At 35.7% G+C, this 18,448-nt stretch overlaps 1 protein-coding gene across 22 annotated transcripts in view; it reads left to right on the top strand.

Moving 5' to 3' along the window:
• Nucleotides 1–18,448, top strand: part of KHDRBS2 (KH RNA binding domain containing, signal transduction associated 2) — a 592,066-nt gene that overhangs the window by 526,005 nt on the left and 47,613 nt on the right. For 17 of the 22 annotated variants that reach the window (XR_007401483.1, XR_007401484.1, XR_003124860.3 and 14 more), the window contains exon 8: nucleotides 123–181. The exons of the other annotated variants lie outside the window; for them this stretch is intronic. Coding sequence is in view for 2 of the 17 variants with exons in the window: in XM_035697390.2 (XP_035553283.1) it covers nucleotides 123–181 (59 nt within the window). In the remaining 15 variants the exon portion in view is untranslated. The remainder of the gene's footprint in view (nucleotides 1–122; nucleotides 182–18,448) is intronic. 22 annotated transcript variants of the gene reach the window in all.

Raw genomic sequence — 18,448 nt, 5'->3', positions numbered from 1 at the left:
GAGATTCTTGAGGTATTCGAAATATTACTTTAACACACATTTTGCTTTCAAATTCCATATGAGTTTCTGGGTTGATTCCTCCTGATTACAGTAGCATTGATTGCTGTCTAAATCTGTTGCAGTGTGCCTGAATACTATGACTACGGTCATGGAGTAAGTGAGGATGCCTATGACAGCTACGGTAAGACCTTTTCTTTACTAAATCTGTAAAATCAGAACATCCATCAGTCACTGACAGCTCAGAAATTACTTCTATCTTTCTACCCCCAGTTTTTACAGAAGTCCAGACTAAATTGATTTATGTAATTCCAGGGTGAGATATGACATACAAGAGCCAGTGCCAGAAAACTGGACAGATCAATTTTGATCAAAATTTCAAAAGCAATTAATCACAATCATAGATCATTTTCAACAGCAACAGTGAGCATTCTGAACAGTGTCTTATATGTTCCACTGTGTCCATTGTCTGACTCATTGATTTGACAACAATGCTATGTCTTTCCTACTGTCACAAAGATCATTAGAGTAATACACAGTTAAAATATTTTGAAACTTTTAAGAGCAGAAATTGTAGCTTTCAGGTTATTTTCTTCTAGGATTCACAGCTCTCAGAAGGGCCATATAATGCTTGGCATAAGAATTAATAGTCAAATAGCATGTCAGTTTATAAAATTAATTAATTTCAAAAATATGCTGTTTAATTAAAATACTACTTAAGATTAACTGTAATTCAATTCAGTAAGATTTATTGAGTATCTCTGATATATCAATATAGTATATCATACTATTTTGAAGGGTAGTTTTTATTTCCTTAAAATATATATGCAGTTGGGTGGGGGGTGCCTGTGTGGCTCAGTGGTTGAGCATCTGCCTTTGGCTAAGGACCTGATCCTGGGGTCTAGGGATGGAGTCCAGCATCAGACACCCCGCTGGGAGCCTTCTTCTCCCTCTTGCCTATGTCTCTGCCTCTCTTTCCGTGTGACTCATGAATAAATAAATACATAAAATCTTAAAAAAATACATATGCAGTGTCACTAGTTGACCTCCTTTAAAAATAACACTCACTTAAATGTTTTCAGTCCCAAATTTTTGTTGAAATAATACAAAAGCCATTCTGTTTCTCTTTATGAGGGAGCAGTGAAAGAGAACATTAATGTTGACTGTGTGTGTTTGGGGCTCCACATGATGCAGGTGTGGTGCTTCATACGGATGGAGAAGGGAAGGTCCAGACCTCAGCAAGGAGGAAGTGCAGTCTCCTTGAAACTAGAGTTACCGAATCAACTTCCTTCTCTGGGTAGAGTATCATGAGGCCAAGCTCAGAAATAGGAGTAGAAAAATAAACCACCCCACAGTCATTGCCATTCATAAGCTGCTTACTTACATATACCTTCTCATTTATTTTTTATGATAAACTGAACTATTGAGCATTTTTATCTCCATTTTATAATAAGGAAACTAAACAACAGAAGTGAAGTCAATATGAGAACACAGCTGTGGGACTCAGCTTCCGTTTTTATATTCTCATCAGTGGTTAGAATGCTGTTAGTTGCTGCTACCAGACCTGAAGCACCTATTATGGCTCTGTACTCAGCAATTTGTAATGAGGATTAGAGATTACAGAAATAATCCTCATTAAACGTTCCATGTATATCTACATAATCTAATCCCTATTAGAATCATACTGGGTATACACTCATATTGTCATCTGCGGTTTACAAATAAGGAGCTGAAGTTCAGAGCAGTAAGTAACTTGCCCGAGTTAAACAGTTAGCAATGACAGAGCAAGAATGAATTCCAGCATGTCTGGTTTTGTTGTCGGGAGTGGGGGCAGAGTTCAGTGGACCTAGAATGAAAGAACAGGATCTAGTACTTTAAACTTGAGTTTATTTTAAAGGAAGAATGTTGAGCTTAGTAAAATTCCTCTAAATCCTGCCAGCTGCAGTCCCACTAATCTAAGGGAATGAAGGTCTCCTGGAGAATTTTACAGGAAAAATAAAGAATTAACACAAAATGAGCACTAGACTCACTCTGTCTCAGACTCCAGTTTCTCCAGCACCAATCAAATGAACATAATCTCCCTGCTGTCAGAGACAGGGATATTCTCCAAAATAACTGAAACATATTTTCAGAAATAATTTCTCAGAAAAAAATAAGTGATAGACAAGTTCGCACAGGTCTGGCTCAGTTGCTACAGTATTCTCTTAGTTCAAGAGAACAAAAGTAAATCTGCATTGTTCTAAGCATATAGGAATCAAAGGGCACCTGGGTGGCTCAGTTGGTTAAATGTCTGCCTTTGGTTCAGGTCATAATCCTGGGGTCCTGGGATAGAGATGCACATCGGGCTCCCCACTCAAGAGGGAGTCTGCTTCACACTCTGCACTTCACTCTGCTGGTACTGTCTCTCTCTTGCTCTTTCTCTCCCTTTTTCAAATAAATAAATTAAATATTTTTAAAATATGATGGTGTACATGATAGGCATATTCCCTCCTCTGTTCCTACTGTCTATTGTTGAGAAACCTTTGTCTACCATACAAAAAACTGTGCCGGATTATAAACTAGTGATACAAGAAAGGTCAGAGAACATTACTCATGTAACAAATATTTATTTAATGGCTAATATGTGCAAGCTATTGCTCTCAATCCTGGAAATACTCTGGTGAACAATCTCTTGAAATTTACATTACTATTTGTAAATCACTTTTTAAAAACTGGTATTTTCAATTGCAAAATACGATCATTGTTTTTTACACTTGGCATGATGATTTGAGGAAAAGCACACCTATGAGCTTTACTTTATGGAAGTACGTGTATAACGGCAGGGATGAATTTGATATCTGATTGTGTAGCTCATAATAAAAGATATGAGTTTTCTGTTTCTAATTATTTTTTTTAATATTATTACCACGTAAATAATAGGGAAAAGAGTATGAATATAAGCTATTGCTTTTCGGATCTTACAATGGACGTGTAGGGGCCATGGTTGGGAGAGTGGGGCTCATCTCTCTGATCTATAGGCCTTGCATAATTCTCTCTTGATTGTTTCATTCTTCCACTGCAGCAATGTCTAGAGATCCCCTTTTATTTTAAAAGCTACACCTGCCCATAAGCACCAGATTTCATTCTGGGTCAAATTACAATTTACCAATAATAAATTCTCAGCACCCAGAAAAAGTTGATAAATTATATTTAATAAAGTAATGAGGAAAATGTCTGGACAGAGTAAGATAAGTAGGAATAACTTTTTTTAAACCTATTTTATTAAATAAAATGTTAGCCAAATTGGCCATATTCTTAGTGTAGAAAGATTAGATACGTATACATGCCTAAAAATAGACTAGTCTTTAGGGCCATAATCTTTTCTTTGGCCACTAGGATCCGCTGCCATTTTCTGACATTATTGAGCAAGTATTAATTCAAGAATATGCTTCACTAAAAAAAAAAAAAAAAAAAAAAAAAAAAAAAGAATATGCTTCACTTTCAAGGTGTTTTTATTCTTTGTTTGCAAATGCTGATATGTCAACATTCTATGCATTCTAACTTCGAAAGAAGTTTTTTTTGATTTTCACATCAGAAGGATAATTATTCGGGACAGAGTTTATTAAGTTTGTTGGAGTCAGAACTGCTATTCCAGGGGCTGAAGCAAAGAAATCTAGCGAATGTGTCGCAACCTCTCTACATGGTACAGATCTTACAAAAAATGTTATGCGTGCAGCACAGTGGGCTGAGGGAGGAGCTGCTCACAAGTCAGGATTTCAGCAGCCTAAGGTCCATCCCATTCACCATAAGCCTCTCGGCTCATTGCGACCCCTCTGTGGTGCATATTTGGCCACAGAATAGAGATCAGGGATTCTGAACAAAAAAGCAACTATGTTTTAAATGATGCACATGTGAAATTGCTTTTATTTTTTTAAGATTTTTTTTGCCTCAGTGTTTAGAAATCTAAGCAGATACATAGGCCTGATTCACCTAAAATATGTTATTTTTCTCTTATTATAAAAAATAATGCACCTCCACTATAGAAAATTAGTTTTGAAAAAAGGAAATTTAAATCCTCCTGAGTTACACTACTCTATTTATTTATTCTTTGCTTTTTGGTTTATATTCTGCCAATTTTTTAATCCATCATGACACACAAAAATTTTATTTAAAAAGAGAACACAAGGTAGACAGCTTTGTAAAAAATCCTTTAATACTTTCCTGTCATTAAATAAAGGTTTTCTTTTTCAGGTCTTAATAATTTCAATTTTACCTTGAAAAAATGCAGAATTTAATATATTTTCACATGCGCTATCAGAATAACCTCTAATATGATCAGTTGAAAAGGGATACTCCTTTTGTACAATCAGGAAATAAAGAAAATACTTGTGGTCAATCCACATAGTAACTGACATTTAAATTTTGAGAATTCTCATAATCTCATATTTTCTACCAATAGTAGGAAAAAAGCCAAGTCAGAAGCTGAGAAATAGTGCTCAGCATCATAATCTTGAAATCTAATTAATAAATTAATATGCATTATATACACTCAGATTTTGGAATCAAGTTATTATGTGGAGGGAGCTTGAAGTTCAGGCTTCATGCTGATAGGTTGCTCATCCTATCATATTCAAATTGACAGATGATAAAATTTAAATATGTATGTGGAGCACTTATTTGAGGATCTATTCATCTCAAATATAGATTGATGTTTTTTTCCCATTAATTTTCCATACCTCACATAACTAGTGTATTAACTAGCATCAATTTATAGCTTACCTTTAATGAACTGTGTGCAATCTTTTACATAACATTTAAACCTCTCATCTCCACTTACTTTTTCAATTCCATTCTAAATTAGTAATTCCTCTCTGTTACATTTTGGTTGTATCCTGAGTACAGATACTAAATCTCTGTGGGATGATTGTTTTTATAAAGTAAATAGCCCCAGTTCTCAGTTTCATGGCAACATCTTAGATTTGGACAGTAAACAAAAAGGCTCACAATCAGTTGCCTCTCTTGATCAGGTTGGTGGAAAGAACAATGGGGCAAACAGGTATTGGGAAAGGAAGAAGGAATACTCTTCAGGATAATAGGGTCCTGCCTTCAAAAGAGTCACAGATGGAATCTCTTATTTAGGATTCCTTTAGAAATGATTTGAAATAAAACACCAGAAGTAAAAACCCAATCATTCGATGTGATGCTACACTCAGAATCTTTATACATTGTGTTTTGTGTATCACTAGATTAAAATTGTATTTGTCTTTCTCAGGCCTATAATTCATGTTGAAGTGACAAATATGTTGACCTCAAAGAAAAGCATGCATCCTTTTGGACATCATCATAACTAGATTATTCAGTATATTTGCATACAATTTAATATTAATGATTAAACTATTTTTTCTTGAAGCACTATAAATATAAGATTTTAAATATTAAATCCTTTAAATGAGTGTCATTACTAAAATACAATAAGTATATTATTTATTATATTTAATGTTTAATGTAGTAATACTTCTTAAATATTTCATTGATCTTTATTATTAAATTAATAATTATGTATTGTTTCCAATAACTTGAATTTATTTTTGGAACACGAATATTTGACTTACAGGATTCCAAATCTGTTTCTGCATTTTAAAAATATTTCCTAATTTATCAGAGTCATTATAATTGTTTTGGGGAAGTCTGAATAGCTCAAAATTCAATAAGGGAGCATTTTAAATATAGTGCATAGATCAGCTTGGCTAAGCAATGCTTCACATAGGAAACACCCTCTAAATTCTCTCTGAGACTGACAGCTAAGAATGGACGGCAATATTCTCTTCTTAGAGAAAAGAACTGTTTATTAAAATGTATTTAATGTATGAACTGAAGAACTAATTATGCAACCATTCTTTAGTGGCATTTAAGATGACAGCTGTGTGGAAGCAAGGAGGATAATATTAATACACTGTCTTGAAATGAATGAAAGCAAAAAGAATTCAGTGCCATATTCTAGGGCATTTGAGTGCCTCACTTCAAGACGATTGCAGAACACACAGCTCATTTTGTGTTCAGAGGCAGGAATGATTATTATTCCAGTATGAAAATAAGTCCTGCATTGATTAATCTGTGAAAACAGCAAAAAAATGAAGCTAACAGGCAATCATTCCATCCATGTAATTCAAGAACACAGTATGTCCATTTTTCATAGTAAGTAGAAATATAAATTTGAGGAAATTGATTTTACAAATGAAGATGAGTTTCTTAACATGGGCAAGAATTTACCAGACATTTTAAAAACTAATGTATACAACCAATTTATTTTTCCTGGGACTTAATATTTAAGTTGTTACATAATAGGCTATTGAGAAAAAATATCACTGTGATTTATTCTACTTAAATTTTAATATAGATTTTTAAACTTTATTTTTAAAGTGGGTAGTCCTTTATTAGATGAAGTTATCAGACTTTATTGATTCTTTATTTTAAAGGACTAATGGTGGTAGAAGGGGAGGAGGGCGGGGGGTGGGAGTGAATGGGTGACGGGCACTGGGGGTTATTCTGTATGTTAGTAAATAAAAAATAAATTAAAAAAAATAAAAAATAAAGGACTAATGAAATGGCGCTTCTACAGTATTTTAAAATTCACTTGCAAAATTAACTTAAGGTGTAGCTAACCTTCTGGTTCTTAATATTTCAGAGATTGCAATGAGATGGCTATCTAATTCAACTTAGTCTTGATAATAAATGTAGATTGCATTGCCTAGACCAACAACCAAAAAAAAAAAAAAAAAAAGGAAAAAATAAGTGCACCACTACTCTATTGCTTCCACTGTAATAGATGTATTACAATTTCAATTCAGTTTTAGGCAAACCTGGAATCTGCTTTTCAATATTTCAGAACAGATTCTTAACCTTACTTAGACATTTTAAAATCACCTGGTGAATCCTGAAAAATACTAATGTCCAGTTACTATCCACGGTCAGCTCCATCACAGTCTTTGAAAATGAGAACTGGGGGCATCAGTTAAATAGTTTTCTGGATGGCCCTTTTGGGAACTGAAGTTGAGAATAAGTTTTAGATACATGTGTAGGAGTGTGATGAAATGCTGCCCATGCTTTTACCTTAAGTGGCTAAAACTATGCCAGAGTTTTGGCATTTTTAAAGGCACCACACGAGTTATGCACAGGCTACCTTTAGAACACTGAGTACTTTATTAGCAAATATTGTGTTCTAGCACCTGGCATTTTAAATTCACTTAAAAAAAAACATGTAAATTTAAATAATGCAAAATAGAATTTGCCCCTTTTTGAACTGTGTGAACATTTAAATCTCAAACTTGACTTTCTCTAAAATTCACTCAACAGATGGAAAGTCCGCAAAAAAATATAGCTCTCATGGACCTAACAACTCTCTTGTTGAGACAATAAAACAAGCCATAGGAAAGTTCTTTTATCACTTTCTTTTCTGCTGAGTTAATGATGCCATCATTTTCACTGATGAGGAGGAAGAATTGAGTGATTTATTGTCGGAATCTGAGGGCGAACAAATCATGTACAAAAAAAGTATATTCAATATGATATAGATTTATATTTAGAATATACAAAAAAGCTGTTTTTAAAACGCAAATTATGGAATATAAAATATAAAGCTGGGAAAACATTTTCTCGGCCACCTGGAAATACACTAGCTAAGAAAAAAAATATATCCTGGAGGCATACTAATGTAGGGGGTCTTTATAAAATTTCCACAGTTTGAGGAGATTTTAATTTTTATTAAAAGAGGTTATGAATTTTTAAAAGACTAAGGTACATTGTCCTGAAATAAATATGCAACACATACTTATCAAATATGTCATAATTTATTGAACAGTTCAATGGGGATTGATATATATGGATTCCTGAAAAAGTATGCCAGTTGAAAATGCAATTATTGATGACTAATACTGGTGTCTTTTTTTGTAAATTACTTAAACATACGTGGACGTTGTCAAACCTTTAGCTGTGCTGGTAACAAGATAGGCCTGAGGCAGGGGAGTGGGAGAAGGATGGATCTACAATATTTAGGTCAGTCTCTTTAAAGCCTGGTAACTGTGTAGGGAAGATTCCAAAAGTCCCCTCGTGATCAGCGGAGTGCAGCAGTGGGCAATAGATTGCCCTGGAAGCTGCCGGCATTTGGAAAGTCTAACAGAGATAGGTTCAGTCATGGGCAAAGTGTTAGATTCAGGCTGCTGAGAAGACTGGGAGAGCAAACAGACTAGGGTGAATGCCCAGAGTTAGCCCAAATGTCACAAGGTAAGGGCACAACAAAACTGCCCTCACTTCACATTCTAGTCACAAGTTTGGGAGACTTTAGGCCACCCTTTCTTCTGACCAGCTGGCTACAAATCTAGAGTTCCCATTACCCCTTCTGGTTTGATAATTTGCCAAAATGACTCATATAACTAAGAAAAAGGCTCTAACTTACAATTAATTTTATTAGATCAAAAGGAAAGAACGCAGAACCTGGCTAAGAGAAGATACATAGAACAAGGTCTGGGAGAACCCCAAACATGAAGCTTTCAAAATCTTGAAGGTGGCACTATCCTCCTGGCATACCGATGTGTACCAACACACAAGGTATTGCCAAGCTCACGCAAACCTCAGTGCCCAGAATTTTTATTACAACTCCATTATGTAGCAAGAATGACTGAATCATCTCCATCTCCAGCCTTCTTTCCTCTCCAGCTTGGGCTGATATCATGTGGTTAACACCCAAACCCTCTAATCTTCTTGTTGGTCTTTCAGGTGTGACCAGCCCCCATCCTGAGTCATCTCATTGGCATGAACTATCAGGTGCAGTCAGAGGAGCCTATCATGAATAACAAGACTTTCCCATTACTCCAGGAAATTCCAGAGTTTAGAGGTGTCCAAACTGGGGACAAAGGGTCACTAAGTGTATTTTTTTTTTTTAATACAGGGGGTAAGATGAGAGCACCAACCTGGGAAAGTAGGCAGAGGCCTGTTGAGGCAAAAGGTTAGAGTTAGAGTTGGTCAAACAGCCAGGTTAACATTTTGCTGAGCTTAAAATCTGGTTTTCTGTAACTCCCATATCTTGGTGTTGGTCTTACAATAAACTCTGGTCTCATTTCTGTTCTCAAGTATAGGAATGACAGATGTTGCAAAGGAGTAAGGCAATCAAATAGCTACAAATTCAGTAGCTATGTCTATGTCTATGAAGCTATGTCACCAAGCCTACCTCCTTCACTGAGTTAAAGGCATTATTGGAATTCTTAGAGAAGAGAATTATAAAATAGTATTTCATATCATCATTCTTATTCTTCCATTATTTCTCATAAAGTCCTTATGTATAAAACAAGTCTGTGGCTGATTTCTGCAGGCTTTTGATTGACTCTGGACTTTATTTACAATAGTAGAAGTATTTTTTAAATGCAAGTCAGAAAAGTTTCCACATTGTGTTCAATTATCATTCACCATTTTTTTTTTTTTGTACCTTCCATTTAGGGAATCCTTTCCTCTAACTGGATTCTTTATCTCCTTTTTATTTAGATAAGATCCTAACTCCAAAGTAAGAAGATGGAAACATATTTATTTTTTTTTCATATTTATTTTAAAATATTGAGAACCACTGGCCTTTATTATTCTATATCTGCAAGATATTACACAATAGAATCAAGAAAAAAATATAAGCTTAAATCAGTTAATCTGTAATTTGTTGTTAATAGATGATAACTAGAAGTGAAATGGTACAAAGTCAACTTATTATTAATATGAGACTGTATAAAATGTGGGGGTTGGGGGTTAGAACAGAGCAGACAATGTAAAAACTGTATCACAGGAGGAGAAGTTAATACACTAATCACAGCATATTTGAACTGCGGTGATTTTTCCTAACATTCCCAATCATAGTGACTGTATCTGGGAACATGAAAGCTAGTAAAAATCACTCTTTGCAAACCAAACTACTTGGAATGCTACTCCTGGCACAGCCTCAAGTTTGTTGGGCAGGTTTGTTTGTTTGTTTGTTTTTTATCTTCCTGGAGCTCACAATCAGAAGTTAAATAATTTCAATAACTTAAGCTTAGCCACAGAAGATAAGATTGTCAAATCATGCAATGACTTCAAAATAGATATATACATGAAGTAAATTCCAGTGATTTGAAAGTAGGTATATACATGAAATAAATTTAAGATACTAAACAAGGATATGTATAAGAATGGAGAAAGGTTAAGAAAAATGGCCCTAGAATTTCTATACCTACACTGAAAAAGAACCTGGAAGATGATTTAATTCTCAAGTTCTAAAACCCAGCCATGGCCACAGACCCACATTTTACTGAGGTGGCTTAAAGTTAATAGAAAAATGTCAAGTACTAACTAGTTGAGCCACAGATGTATTTCAGAATTTTAACCTCAAAAGTTTCTACAGTTTTCCTCATTATAGATAACTCACATATTTATCAAACTGTCTTTCTGAATTTATCCACACATATTTTTAGTATGAATCATATTTTAAACATTCGTATTTATATTTTATGTCAACAAATGGATTTTGGAATCTATCTGTTTCATGGTCCAGGTGACTAATGGGAAATATCTACTTTCGAAAGCTTCTTAGGGATTCACTTAAGAACTTCTTCAAAGACTAAAATGAATCTCACTGCTTTTGAGAAAATGTTAGTATTTAGGATAAATTCCCCAGGAGCCAAGAGAAGCTCTTAAGAAGTCCCAAAAGATTGAGCCCGTCTCTGGTTTGTGGGATCACTACCAGAAATCATCATTATCATTCTTTAAAAAAAAAAAAAATTTATTTAGGGATCCCTGGGTGGTGCAGTGGTTTGGTGCCTGCCTTTGGCCCAGGGCGCGATCCTGAAGACCCGGGATCGAATCCCACGTCGGGCTCCCGGTGCATGGAGCCTGCTTCTCCCTCTGCCTGTGTCTCTGCCTCTCTCTTTCTCTGTGTGTGTGACTATCATAAATAAATAAAAATTTTTAAAAAATAAATAAAAATAAAAATATTTTATTTATTTATTCATGAGAGACACATGGAGAGAGAGAGAGAGAGAGAGAGGCACAGACACAGGCAGAGAGAGAAGCAGGCTCCATGCAGGGAGCCTGATGTGGGACTCGATCCTGGGTCTCTAGGATCACACCCTAGGCTGAAGGAGGTGCTAAACCACTGAGCCACCTGAGCTGCCCCTCCCTTTTTTTTAAAGATTAATCATTATCATTCTTAAGATGAATAAAAATAAGTGATCCAAAATGCTAATCCATAAACATTTGCTAGTTGTTAAGGAAAATGTAAGCTTTTTCTCAATATATGAAGCAAAATGAGATCATTCATTTGCCAAAATGTAACAGGTATCTAAAGTTTAGGTCTTTTGTACTTGAAACCTTTAACTGATTTGTTCTACTAATTTCTTCCCCCTAAGTGGTCCACTTCCAGGCAAAAACAAGATGGCTTTCTTTTTGAGAAAAAAAAAAAAACTTTAAAATTCAACAACACTCCTCATATTTCAAGACCCAAGACATTTTTTTTCAGTGAATATTGTAGAATACTTATACTTTAGGTGATCACCAAAGTCATCAACTCCAATAGTCTAAAATGAAGTCAGGGATCCAATCATGTTAAGCTTTGCATGGAATTCCTTGCTATGGAAATTGGACTTGAGCTTGAGTATGCTATAAAAACTGAACAGGGGTCCCTGGGTGGCGCAGCGGTTTGGCGCCTGCCTTTGGCCCAGGGCGCGATTCTGGAGACCCGGGATCGAATCCCACGTCGGGCTCCCGGTGCATGGAGCCTGCTTCTCCCTCTGCCTGTGTCTCTGCCTCTCTCTCTCTCTGTGTGACTATCATAAATAAATAAAAATTAAAAAAAAAAAAACTGAACACGTCTAACCAATTGTACTTAGAAAAGTGCCTCCAGCTAGAAGGTAATGTAGGGTAGAAGTATACACACATGCATACACACACAAACATATTAGAAAATATATACATATTTATACACAGAGATATGTATATATATGCATATACACACAGATAGACATATGTATAATATATTATAGTAAAGATAGATACACATTTAAAATCATGGAAAGACACAAAAGATAACTAGAGAGCTGGGAACTCTGGGCAAAGATGAGAATGGCTTGCCATGGAATAGGGTTGGTATTGATGGAAAGACATACATAAATTAAATACATATTAAGGAAGAAAAGACAAAGCTTGATGAGTAGTTGGATTGATTGGGCAAAGGTGAGAGGATGCCAAAAATTTTTGGTGAGTAACTAGGCAAGTGTAGGTAGTAGCATCAGTATCTGCCATATAGAACTTGGGAAGAGCATTAAGTAGTGTGGAGAAAAAGATGAGTTTAGTTTTGGAAAAAGTTGACTTTGAAACATCTGAGGAGATGCCTCATAGGCAGGTAGATATGCATGTCAGAAACTCAGAATGGTCTGTAACCATTTCTGAGTTAAGATTTGTCATCAGCATGTAGATTAAGAAACTTGCCACTTGCCAAAGAAGTCTTTCAGTAAGAAAAAGGAAGAACAAGAATTCAAATGCAGGCCTAGCCACAAGACCCTTGGGACTCCTATTCGAAGCAAAGAGACCCAAGGAAAGGCTGTGGCTTCTTTATGAGTACTAAATGAAGATGTAAAATATTTTAATAGAATTAATGTATTCAATAAATAATTACCAAGTGCCTGCCATGTGCATCACAAAATTCTAGAGTTGAGAAGAGAATGCTTAGAAAGGCCCAGCTCTCTATCTCTAGATGGATTATTCCAAGTGTTACTTTTTTCAAAGAGGGAATATCTAATTAAAAATGTGAAACAGTGATAAAAGCTGTAAATGATTCCCAGAAGCTGACTAAATTTCTTGAAAGCATAACTGATGGTGAACCCAAAGGTAACTCTTCTTGGAACAAAATTCACTATGTTCATCTGTGAAAACAGATACCAGTCATCCATATTTCCCCTTCAGTACTACAATGTTTTACCCTCTGAATCTTAAAGCAGTAATCTCTGCAATTACCCATAGAGGCAATACAAACTGTGTAGATAAAACTGTTGAACCTTTAGGTTCCAACATTCCATTAATATTTTAAAATGATCAGAGCAGAGCGGACAACCTTGCTTTCTACCTTAGATGAATGAACACTTAGATTTGCACCTTAACAAATTCAGCTCAAGCAGCCCCACACTCTTCTTAACTACATTCTCATTTATTTAGCTAATTAATTATTGTTGTAATCACCAGTTATTATATAATTCAAGGGAATTAGAATAAAAGAAGTCCTATTTTCCAGGCAAGAAAAGGAAAAAGAGTGGAAGCCAGGATCTTCTTTCAGATGAAAGGAGAGATGGAAAATGGTAAGACAGTTATAGATCAAAAATTCTGGGTCTTCTGGAGCACCTGGGTGGCTCAATCAGTTGAGCATCAACTCTTTTTTTTTTTTTTTTTTTTTTTTTTTTTTGAGCATCAACTCTTGATTTCAGCTCAGGTCATGATCTCAGGGTCGTGAGATTGAGCCCAGAGTTGGGCTCTGTGCTCAGTGGGGAATCTGCTTGAGAGTCTCTCTTTATGTCCCTCCCCACCTTCAAAAATAAATAAATAAATCTTTTTAAAAAATTTCTGGATCTTCCAAACTAACTCTCTGAGCTATAATTTTCTGATCTTTAAAAGGAAGACAACATTGGCACCTACCTTACAGGAAAATTGTGAATATTTGCTAACAATACACATAAAATGCCTCACAGTGTGTTTGGCCTTTGGAAAATGTGATGAGAGTAAATATCTTAATTTTTTTAATAGGATAGGTATTTAAAAATTAAATAAAGAAAATTAATATTGTCATGGTGAGTTATACAGAACATCTAACATAATCTCTTTGGGAATAAATATAGTAACACAACATGTAAGTATATATTTGAAAGGAGCTTTTAAAGAGAATGATATTCCTTAAGGAGAGAGATCAGAAATTTAACTGAGACCAACAAATGGAGTGGCTCAGAGCCAGGTGAATTCTAATCAACCTTATCTGAGACACTAGTGGTTGTAACAATAGAGATTAACTTAGGTTTCCTGCTTTAGTTGTGGTTTTTGCATATTGGCTTACTGTATACCAACAGTAAAGAGCATGAGCTCTCCCTTTGTGTTGTGGTGAGTTAAACAATTTTTTTTAGATTCCTTTAAAAAAAACTATTTTATTTATTTATTCATGAGAGACGCAGAGACAGAGGCAGAGACAGGAGAAGCAGGCTCCATGCAGGAGCCTGGGGACTCGATCCCGGAACTCAGGGATCACATCCTGAGCAGAAGGCAGATGCTCAACCGATGAGCCACCCAGGCATCCCTAGATTCTTTTTCAGATCTCAGATATATATAAACAACTAGCTAGCTATGTAGGTCTAGCAAACTGTGAACATAAGAGGTGCACCCTCAATAATCTCCATGGCATCCTATATCCTTTCTAAACTGGGTCCTAAAATTAAGTTGCTCCGAAGGTAGCATTTTAAACCTATTTCTGAAAATAAACACTAAAAGTTTACTTTCCAGGTACTAATAATGCTGACTTTTCTCAAATTGGTGCCTTGTTCCTATGTTTCAATTTCCCCACCAAAATGTTTATAGTATCTCTGGAACAGAAAACACCACTTTTGCAACCTTAAATATCATCCAGATTTTTCTTTCACTCTCTGAATGCTCCCCAAAGTAGCTGGTCCCAGGGTGGGAGTGAGAGAGCACACTGAGAAATGCACACCACTTAAAAGATCTGATTCTACTGAGAGCAGAGTATTTGAGATGCAGAAAATTTTGAAGTCACTAGAATAACTTCGAAGGCACAGGAAGAGTTACCTGGGTATTTTATACACCTTTATCAAAGTAAAATGTTCCACAGTGATGCTTATTAGCATGTAATGGAGATACACTGTATAGAAATCCATAAAACTTGACTCAACTGGGAAAAAAAATCAGTCTAAATAAAAACAAAACAGGTGGAGTAATTTTTAAAAGAAATATTACTATATTTCAAATATGTGCAAAACTATAACCTAATTGTATACAACATATTTCTCAAGAATTCTGTTTTACTTATTTCACAAAATTTATTTTAGAATTCCTTTTTAGTTAGTAACATCATCTATTTATATGTAACTTACAAATATTTATGGTGTTCTTCCTATATGTCTGCCACTACAGGGCTCTCCTTTCATAGATCTTAAAATCCAGTTTAAGAAACAAGGCTGGATTCCACACAAATCTTAAAATAATTTGTTCTAACTCTCTGAAGAAAGTCCATGGTATTTTGATAGGGATTGCATTAAACGTGTAAATTGCCCTGGGTAACATTGACATTTTCACAATATTAATTCTGCCAATCCATGAGCATGGAATATTTTTCCATCTCTTTGTGTCTTCCTCAATTTCTTTCAGAAGTGTTCTATAGTTTTTAGGGTATAGATCCTTTACCTCTTTGGTTAGGTTTATTCCTAGGTATCTTATGCTTTTGGGTGCAATTGTAAATGGGATTGACTCCTTAATTTCTCTTTCTTCAGTCTCATTGTTAGTGTATAGAAATGCCATTGATTTCTGGGCATTGATTTTGTATCCTGCCACGCTACCAAATTGCTGTATGAGTTCTAGAAATCTTGGGGTGGAGACTTTTGGGTTTTCTATGTAGAGTATCATGTCATCGGCGAAGAGGGAGAGTTTGACTTCTTCTTTGCCAATTTGAATGCCTTTAATGTCTTTTTGTTGTCTGATTGCTGAGGCTAGGACTTCCAGTACTATGTTGAATAGCAGTGGTGAGAGTGGACATCCCTGTCTTGTTCCTGATCTTGGGGGAAAGGCTCCCAGTGCTTCCCCATTGAGAATGATATTTGCTGTGGGCTTTTCGTAGATGGCTTTTAAGATGTTGAGGAAAGTTCCCTCTATCCCTACACTCTGAAGAGTTTTGATCAGAAATGGATGCTGTATTTTGTCAAATGCTTTCTCTACATCTAATGAGAGGATCATATGGTTCTTGGTTTTTCTCTTGTTGATATGATGAATCACATTGATTGTTTTACAGGTGTTGAACCAGCCTTGTGTCCCAGATATAAATCCTACTTGGTCATGGTGAATAATTTTCTTAATGTATTGTTGGATCCTATTGGCCAGTATCTTGTTGAGAATTTTTGCATCCATGTTCATCAGGGATATTGGTCTGTAATTCTCCTTTTTGGTGGGGTCTTTGTCTGGTTTTGGAATTAAGGTGATGCTGGCCTCATAGAACGAATTTGGAAGTACTCCATCTCTTTCTATCTTTCCAAACAGCTTTAGTAGAATAGGTATGGTTTCTTCTTTAAACGTTTGATAAAATTCCCCTGGGAAGCCATCTGGCCCTGGACTCTTGTGTCTTGGGAGGTTTTTGATGACTGCTTCAATTCAGAAAAGACCCCGAATAGCCAGGGGAATTTTAAAAAAGAAAACCATATCTGGGGACCTCACAATGCCAGATTTCAGGTTGTACTACAAAGCTGTGGTCATCAAGACAGTGTGGTACTGGCACAAAAACAGACACATAGATCAATGGAACAGAATAGAGAACCCAGAAGTGGACCCTGAACTTTATGGTCAACTAATATTCGATAAAGGAGGAAAGACTATCCATTGGAAGAAAGACAGTCTCTTCAATAAATGGTGCTGGGAAAATTGGACATCCACATGCAGAAGAATGAAACTAGACCACTCTCTTTCACCATACACAAAGATAAACTCAAAATGGATGAAAGATCTAAATGTAAGACAAGATTCCATCAAAATCATAGAGAAGAACACAGGCAACACCCTTTTTGAACTCAGCCACAGTAACTTCTTGCAAGATACATCCACGAAGGCAAAAGAAACAAAAGCAAAAATGAACTATTGGGACTTCATCAAGATAAGAAGCTTTTGCACAGCAAAGGATACAGTCAACAAAACTAAAAGACAACCTACAGAATGGGAGAAGATATTTGCAAATGATATATCAGATAAAGGGCTAGTTTCCACGATCTATAAAGAACTTATTAAACTCAACACCAAAGAAACAAACAATCCAATCATGAAATGGGCAAAAGACATGAAGAGAAATCTCACAGAGGAAGACATAGACATGGCCAACACGCACATGAGAAAATGCTCTGCATCTCTTGCCATCAGGGAAATACAAATCAAAACCACAATGAGATACCACTTCACACCAGTGAGAATGGGGCAAATTAACAAGGCAGGAAACCACAAATGTTGGAGAGGATGCGGAGAAAAGGGAACCCTCTTACACTGTTGGTGGGAATGTGAACTGGTGCAGCCACTCTGGAAAACTGTGTGGAGGTTCCTCAAAGAGTTAAAAATAGACCTGCCCTATGACCCAGCAATTGCACTGTTGGGGATTTACCCCAAAGATACAGATGCAATGAAACGCAGGGACACCTGCACCCCGATGTTTCTAGCAGCAATGGCCACAATAGCCAAACTGTGGAAGGAGCCTCGGTGTCCATCGAAAGATGAGTGGATAAAGAAGATGTGGTTTATGTATACAATGGAATATTACTCAGCTATTAGAAATGACAAATACCCACCATTTGCTTCAACGTGGATGGAACTGGAGGGTATTATGCTGAGTGAAGGAAGTCAATCGGAGAAGGACAAACATTATATGGTCTCATTCATTTGGGGAATATAAATAATAGTGAAAGGGAATATAAGGGAAGGGAGAAGAAATGTGTGGGGAATATCAGAAAGGGAGACAGAACGTAAAGACTGCTAACTCTGGGAAACGAACTAGGGGTGGTAGAAGGGGAGGAGGGCAGGGGGTGGGAGTGAATGGGTGACGGGCACTGGGGGTTATTTTGTATGTTGGTAAATTGAACACCAATAAAAATAAATTAAAAAAATAAAAAAAATTAAAAAAAAGAAACAAGGCTGGATAATACAAAATAATTAATATAAGAAAATATTTAAAGTGAATTCTCTTAAGCAGGTTAAATAGTACCTGAATTTTTAGGTACACTATGTATTTGCTCAGAAAATTACTTCTTTGAGATGATTAGATGTTAGAGCTCAATCGAAGTTCAATTGAATGAAGGAAATTAGTAGTTCCCTCCTCTAGGCTTTCCTTAGCATTTTCTTCAAATATCAATTCTAAATGTGTTCTAATCTATGAAATTTCATAGTACTGTTGTCTTGTGATCTCCTAAAAACTCCTTAAAGTATCCTCATACTCAGAGCTTAGTACTATGACTAGCATGTGGGAGAATTTTAGTAAAGGAAAAAAAATATTTAATGAATGCTTTCTTTGCTTCCTTCCTTCCTTATTTCATACAGTATAGGGTACATTAAAATCTGAATTGGAAAGCTTAGAAATGGTGGGAATTTGATCAAGTCACTGAAGCTGTTTCTCATTTCTTCCTTTCCTGTTTCCAGCTCTCCAATTCTATAAACCATTCCTGTAATTTCAATT

The sequence above is a fragment of the Canis lupus genome, chromosome 12 (assembly GCF_003254725.2).
Source record: "Canis lupus dingo isolate Sandy chromosome 12, ASM325472v2, whole genome shotgun sequence".
Taxonomy (NCBI): Eukaryota; Metazoa; Chordata; class Mammalia; order Carnivora; family Canidae; genus Canis; species Canis lupus.
Note: the sequence above shows the minus strand (reverse complement) of the source record. Positions and strands in the feature narration are given on the sequence as shown.